At 41.0% G+C, this 7,500-nt stretch overlaps 1 protein-coding gene and 2 pseudogenes across 1 annotated transcript in view; 2 read left to right on the top strand and 1 right to left on the bottom strand.

The window, feature by feature from the left end:
• LOC138007154 (nucleolar complex protein 3 homolog) overlaps positions 1-7,500 on the top strand; it is a 35,807-nt gene that overhangs the window by 15,126 nt on the left and 13,181 nt on the right. Inside the window, exons 8-9 of the mRNA XM_068853904.1 lie at positions 1,403-1,528; positions 1,612-1,683. Of these exons, the coding sequence (XP_068710005.1) occupies positions 1,403-1,528; positions 1,612-1,683 (198 nt within the window). The remainder of the gene's footprint in view (positions 1-1,402; positions 1,529-1,611; positions 1,684-7,500) is intronic.
• LOC138008614 (uncharacterized) lies at positions 1,789-3,667 on the top strand (annotated as a pseudogene).
• The window catches only part of LOC138008610 (uncharacterized), a 1,972-nt pseudogene continuing 314 nt past the window's right edge, over positions 5,843-7,500 (bottom strand).

Here is a 7,500-nt window from a genome sequence, read left to right as displayed (position 1 = left end):
GGGGAGCAGTTCAGTAGTCAATGGGTTGACTGTTAGTGGTCAATTAAGAGGGGGCGGGGGGGGGGGGGGTGGAGGGAGCGGTTCAGAAATCAATGGGTTAAGGATTTTTTTGGCTGTCCAATGAAAAATTCAAGTCAGGCCTTAAAGATCCTTACTCACCCACTTTACTTTGCGCGCCTTTGGTGTTGTTGTTATCCGGGAATTTGGAGTGTCTACTTTCATATATGGGTGAGTATCGTTTGAGCTATTTCTGCACTCGCGAGAAAAACTATTACAATTTTGTCAGGGAAGTAAAGGAACACTTCGAAGAATACCTTGCCATTTCGAGCGCTTTTCTATGAAGCGTGGAGCTACGACCGTAGTGAATTCAAGAGGGAAATACAGTTTCTACGCGTGTTACTTATTAGTTGTTTGAACTTTTAACTGGACCTCAATTAATAAGCAAGCAACCCATATTTATTTTATACCCAAGTAGTTCGCAATGGAAACAACGAGGCGAGATAGTTTAATTCGCTGCTTGCGCGGTACTTTTTAAACAATGCAAGAGGTTATCGATAAGCGAGTATAAAGTAAACTAAAGATAGTTTCAGTGTGGCGCGTGCAATACACAGTTGTAGCATTAGATGAAATGCTCTCATTCTTCGTTCCTAGAATTTCTTCCTTTTCAAGTTTCCTAAGTCTTCAAACGGGTGTTAAGTCCAAAACAATTTCTTCTTCCTGTAAATATTTACACAAGCTGACCTTATGACCTCATAGTTTTAAACTTTTCCAGACCAAGAATCAAAATGTCACACACAAGTTTGCTTCCACAAAAGGCAGTTTTATTATTAGCGAGAAAATGAAATGGATAAATGCTTTTGATTGATTGTGATGGAGATCCGGATTCAAATGTTTTCTGAAGACTTACCTTGCCTCCTTGTTTAGTGCCGGCAGCCTGAGCGGAAGAAACGCACGGTGGATTCGCCCTTCGTGATTCCTTACATTGTAGTCCAAGAAGTTATTTCTTCATTTTCCAGAAATGATAATACATTAATTCTAGTCGTTCCAGCCGTTAATCAAGGCATTTCCAATTTCGGTACTCTTCGCTGCCATCCTAACAGCAGATGGTTCAACATGTTGCGACGAGCAAGTCATACACAAATAATATTAGAAACTGAAATTCTAGTAAACATAACTTATTTTCCCGTGAAAATGGCGACTGAAGTAATGTGGGCGCGCAATGTAAAGTGGGTGAGTAAGGTTCTTTAAGCCACTGTTCTCAGTTCAAGTTTAATTCCAAGCTTTTCTATCTTCACAGCATCATCACCGTCTAGTTGATTGTGATCTCAGGGTTTTTTTCCCTCCAAGCTTAAATCCAGTCTATTCTGATAAGTAAATTTACCACAGTGCTGCTATTTTACAGGGTCTGATGCTTGTAGCAGTCCAGTGCATGTGTGATCTACTGGTATCTCTTCCTCACTTTAACTTCCACACAAACTTGGTGGCAGTGCTGGTACCAAGAATGAATGATAAAAGCCTCCATGGCCAGGTCAGGCAGATTCACTACTGTATTTTTATCTTATATACGTTTTGTTAATTTGTTAAGGCACGATCTGCTTACCTTTTTTCCAGATTTCAAAGATGTGCTTTAATGCATTTGCTACACTATTCAAACAAGATTCTCTCGGAAGTGTGTCTTTAGAAGTATGTTGTATGCATTTCTTGACTTAAATATAACTACTGTTCCTTACAAACACAGCTGAAAACACTAGACTATCAACACAATAAATCTAACGAACGAAATGATAGATGAAGTGAATCATAATGATATTGAACTGCGGATATGAAATCACGTGAAACTCCCAACATCACTGAGTGGCTTTATAGCTCAGATAGTTAGAGCATCGCACCGGCATTGCGAGGTCACTAGTTCAAACCCCGTTGAAGTCCTGAATTTGTACAGGCTTCTATGCGCAAGTGCTAAAATTGCGTTCATGACTGCACTAGCTTCACTTGACAATAGTAGCAACTATATGTATCATGAATAATTATACAAATAAACTACAATTTTCAGGTTTTTGTAAAAGTCAACTTGTAAGAAATTCCCCGGCTTTTATCGAAAAAGACTGTTGAGGTAGACTTTGCATAGCCAATTTTTCAACTATTGGAATAGAGGTGTTCCCAGAACAATGATTTAAAATTACCCGTTTTGAAATCTGTGATTGCAGTTGAATGCTGTCTATCATGCCAGTCTTCAATGTCACCGCGACAACAGTCCTCGTGCATTACTACTCTTACCCAGACGATCTTTCTTCGTTAATTTTTCATGGCTGTGTTTTCACTAGGCCTATTAATTTGCTGAATATGACACCTGTTTTTACTGGGAAATTTTAAGCCACTAATAACTCGGAAGATTCAAATTACAAATCCGCGCAACTTTCAAATGTGGCGGGAGAGGAAGCGCTTTTAATGAGGTCACTAGTACTGGTTCTCGTTATATTTTTGCGAAAGAGAAGGACTTTCGTTCAGAGGATGCGATTAATGTCTCGGCAGATGCGGAGCATGCGACAGAATATTGTAACCCTGGCAATTCAACGCCAAAACAACATACATCGCCGTAAGCGCAAGACCATGTTGGTCTATCCAGGCCAAGGCCGCAGTTTTGGTTCGAACAGCTCGTTGTAAAAATCGTTACCAAGATCATCTGTGGCGCGAGCACTTCAGAGTGAGCAGAAATACTTTTGAACACATCTGTAGCCAGGTGATCTGGTGACGTAATTTGGAGGACTGGGAAGAAAAATTTTAACGCCATATCCCACAACCGCGCGCGGCCTTAGGTGTTGTTTCCAAACTCCCTGCAGTGTTTCCATTGCCAAAACTCAACAGATCATTACGTGTCTACCACATTTCCTGTTGTTGAATGAACATTCAAGCAGACGCGACGAGATCTAACCTCACTTCTGGCATGTTGAATTCGAAAATATGCCCGCGCGCGGTTGTGGGATACGGCGTTAAAATTTTTCTCCCCAGTCCTATGAGTTACGTCAACAGATCACCTGGAGACTCGTTGGCCCTGAGCTGGTACGACAGAACACAATTCTTCGCCAAGCTATCTCCGTAGAGAAGCGTGTTGCCCTTGCTCTTTGGAGATTAGCTACTGGGAATTCATATAACCGTCGGGCTAACCTTTAGAATCGATCGATGCACTGCTATGAATTTAAAGGACAAATTCTTCACTGCCTCGTTGCGAATAGCGAACGATTTTATCAAATTTCCTAAGACCGAGGCCGAAACTAGGCAATCCATACAGAAATTTCAGGACATTAGCCGTTTCCCTCAGGTCGTAGGCGCACTTGATGGGTCCCATATTCCAATCAGGGCGCCCAAAGAGGACCCAAACGAGTATGTTAATCGGAAAAGCGTCCACAGCATCGTTTTGCAGGGAGTTGCTGGTGTTAATGGCAAGTTTTTGCATGTGAGTACTGGCTGTGCACGAAGTATTTACGATGCTCGCGTGCTACCAATGAGCTCACTACTACCTGCAATAGAAAACGGCGACATCTTGCATTCCCCAACGCGTGGGATAGGTGGCACCGGTATAAGGATGTTTCGCCCAAAAGCCTGTTTGCCCGACGGCTATTCGCCAGGAACTACAGATCATTCGCCCGATGATATTAAATTGACTTAAATTGGTATAATAATAATAGTAATAATAGTTTATTACTTATTAGGCGCAAATTAACATCTGAATATGATCAAATGCGCCTTACAACTAAAACTACTCCTAATAATTACAATAAAATATAATTAAGAATACTTGAAATTAATAACTTTAAAAGTAGTCAATCTAACAATAACAGGCAAAAGCCTTCCTAAATAAATAAGTCTTTATAGTTCGTTTAAAAACCAAAAAGTCATCGATGTCTTTAACACTCGCAGGCAGGCTGTTCCACAATACAGGGGCAGCTGTTTGGAATGATCTGTCTCCCAGAGTTTTCTTTGTTTTCTTTATGGGCAACTGTAATAGTAGTTCTTTAGAAGAACGAAGCTGGTACTTATATTTATCCTTTAATCGAACCAGATTACAGATATAGGACGGCGCCAGTTGATAAATTGCTTTAAACGTTAAAACTAATATTAGGGAATTTAAGAAACGACGACGGCTACGACTACGACAACGCCACAAAGCAATAATATCATTGGTTAAAAGAGCATAAATAATCGTGCTGCACGTGCAGCACGGATTTTAGCAAGTATCTTAGCAGTCCTCTGCATAACGACGACGTGAAATCACCAAATTTGAAGGTTTGACGACAACGTGAGCATGCAACAGAGAATCTTTCATTCTCTATTTTAACTCTGAAAACGCTCGTTCCAATTCATTTTTACGATACTTCGCCCACATTGTAGCACGTGAAAGAGACTGAATAATCGCGAAAGACTTATGATAAAGGAGAGTTATATTTTGAGGTGACGTTTTCGTCGACCGTCGCCGTTGTAAATCTTAGGCCCGTTTCAAACGCCGAACTTTTCACGTGCCGAATCTAATGCAAATGAGCGAAAACAATAGATTTTCTCATTTGCATTAGATTCGGCACATGAAAAGTTCGACGTTTGAAACGGGCCTAAAATTCCCTATTTTGAACTCGATACGGTAAGTAACGGGTAGCCAGTGCAAAGAAAATAAGACGGGTGTAATATGATTAAACCTCGGAGTTGAACATACGAGCCGGGCAGCACTATTTTGGATGCGTTGTAACTTACTTATGTGTATCGCGGGAACTTTATAAAGAAGACTATTACAATAGTCTAAGCGGCCAATAACAATGGAGTGAACAAGCGTATGTGCGGCATCGATGGTGAGGTACTTTCTGATCCGCCTTATATTGTAAATATGTATACAACAACAATCGTTCGTTCCTTCAAAGACGGCACTGCCACTATAAGAAGACCAGCAAATAAGTATATCGCCACTCGTTCACAAGAACATCTCTCATAACTCGATAAGCTACGTTAAACAGATCAACGCAATAAATACCATGGAGGAATTTTATTGTCACATGTTCGGAAGTTGTAACGACGCGCCAAGATGCATTACTTTGCGACGGATGTGAAAGACCAGAGCTCTGACCGATAGCCAAAGAGATTTCAATAAATCATTGAGCAGTGCAAGAGTGGTTGTGGAGCAGGCATTTGGACTGTTGAAGGGGGGGTGGAGGTGCCTATACTGAATAAGTTGGATGAATTAGTGGAGAAAGTGTCCTCTACAATTATTGCCTGTTGCATAGTACACAATATTTGCCTGTAGGTTAATGATCCCACTGAAATTAATGTAGTCAGTGATGGGAATGGATTTCCTAGAGTGCCTCTGCCAGGCCATGATATCAATGCGGACATTTGACATTTTTCCTGCAAAGATTAGTTCATTCATTGTGTCATTCCTTAAGTTCTGAATTCATTGTAAACAAGTATTAAAAAATTTTGAAGTCTTTACTACTTTATAATTGAGACGAAATAATGGAAAATGGGGGTAAACAACACTTGATAGAAAAAGTTCCCTTCACTAAGATAAACAGTGACGGCAATAAAACATCTATGTACTTGATGTTCACTTCGAATAAGAGAATCTATGTACTTGCTTGAAGTTTACTTCAAACAAGTTTAACAGCAACAATAATAAAAAAAATCTATGTACTTGATGTTCACTTCAAACAAGTTCAACAGTAACAATAATAAACATTAAATCTCTTTGTACTTGATGTACAGAAACTTGTGTCTGAAAGTCCACAGTTATCTCTTTAACTGTCTCCTTTAAGAATTTTCGCTATTTCTTTTATAGCATCAAACATAAGGTTTTTGACTTTTAAGATCTCTCTCTCTCTCTCTCTCTCTCTCTCTCTCTCTCTGCCTTCTTGTCGGCGAGGCGCTCCAAAAACTCGTGGTCTTTACTTTGACTCTCTTGTAAAAATTCCACAAGATCCGAAGGCTGGCGCTTTTCCTTTGCTCCTTTTTTTGGAATGTTTTGGGATTCCTTTTAAGTTCTTTTCTAACTCCTGTTCCACGTCTGTATCGCTTTCAGGATCTGCTGGAGTATTTGATTCAGGTGAAGCTTCAGAGTCACCAACGTACTGCAGTTCCGTTGGCATCTTCAGCCAAACCACATTCAACAACTTTTTCGGCGTGATTTTCGGCTTGGATCCCAAAATTTTATCGATCTCATCGTAGTATTCGAACGATTCCCGGTTGTTTCCACTTCGGGAATTGTGGTCCTTTACTCGTTTGTACTCCTCCTGAAGGTATTTAATGCGCGTCTTACACTGCGTACCAGTGCGGTAGCTTGGTATTCCCTGGTCTTTAAAAATGGAATTGAGCTTCTTTCCGATAGCGTCCCGCACAGTGCTGTTTCTTTTCTTGCTGATTGGGATATTGTCCCTCCACAATTCAAGTAAATACCATGTCTCCGCGTCTGTCCAGTTCCTGTTCGTAGCTCCTGGCGCCGGCTGTGGATTTTCTTCGTTCGTTGTGCTTTCGCTTTCGCTGCTCGGGACTGAGCTTGTCGAGGGTGACGCATGTGGAATAGGAACTTGGTGTGGAAGAACTGCTGGTTGCCTGTAATGCGGGAATTGATTGTGCATGCCGACGCTGTGAAACAGGTAAGCCCCTGGACGAGGGATCTGAGCATCCAGCGGGTCCGTAGGAATTGTAAAACGGCGAAAGAATTGGGAAGTGTTTTGCAATTCGTCAGCCATGTTTACAGCATACAAGGTTTTGTTTCGAAAGAACCACGAGGCGAGCGTCTGGAAAATAAATTTGCCAGATTGTTTGGCAGGCTTCTGTCACTACACGCGATGCGATTGGCTGCGGTATTTGTACGGACAAGTTAAACCATCTTTCAAGGTAGGAAACTCTGCGTGAGTTTCTGTCGTAAAGGCGAGAAAACCCGTTGTTTTTCCTTTTGAAAACAGTTGGCATTGTATTTCAGGACTTTTCTGACTTTATCTAGCTAAAATTGTCCTAGTGAAAACACAAGCCATATGACTCTTGGGTCTAAACCATTTGCTATTCTATCAGTTTTCCTCTTCATTTTGCGTGAGCAACGTGCTGTCCCTAGCCAAGCTTCCGGATCATTGATCGTTCCCATCAATTATACGTTTTAAGAATTGGATTCCGAAAACAGCAAAATACAAGATCTTAGCCATCCTCAGTCAGTACCATACTAGACCTGCATATGCAGCCGCCTTTTTCTGGTAAATCCCTGGGGTATTTTTGGGATTTTTCCCGGATGATACTAGCAACAAATTTCCCAGTTCATCTTTTACCTTCGTGTTATAGTGGAAAAAATGGCAAAGTTAGAAATTTCTCAAGATTATTCTCCTTAATTCACGCGTTTTCCGTAAAATGGAAAAATTCCCCCCGTTTTTGCCCTGCTTTCCTTGAACGTGGCCAACTTGACGGTTAACGGCTGCCAAGTGAAAGGCACGGAAGAATCAAAAGGAAAAGGAAGTTGACTTTTTAACTTTC

The sequence above is a fragment of the Montipora foliosa genome, chromosome 6, assembly GCF_036669935.1.
Source record: "Montipora foliosa isolate CH-2021 chromosome 6, ASM3666993v2, whole genome shotgun sequence".
Classification (NCBI taxonomy): domain Eukaryota; kingdom Metazoa; phylum Cnidaria; class Anthozoa; order Scleractinia; family Acroporidae; genus Montipora; species Montipora foliosa.
Note: the sequence above shows the minus strand (reverse complement) of the source record. Positions and strands in the feature narration are given on the sequence as shown.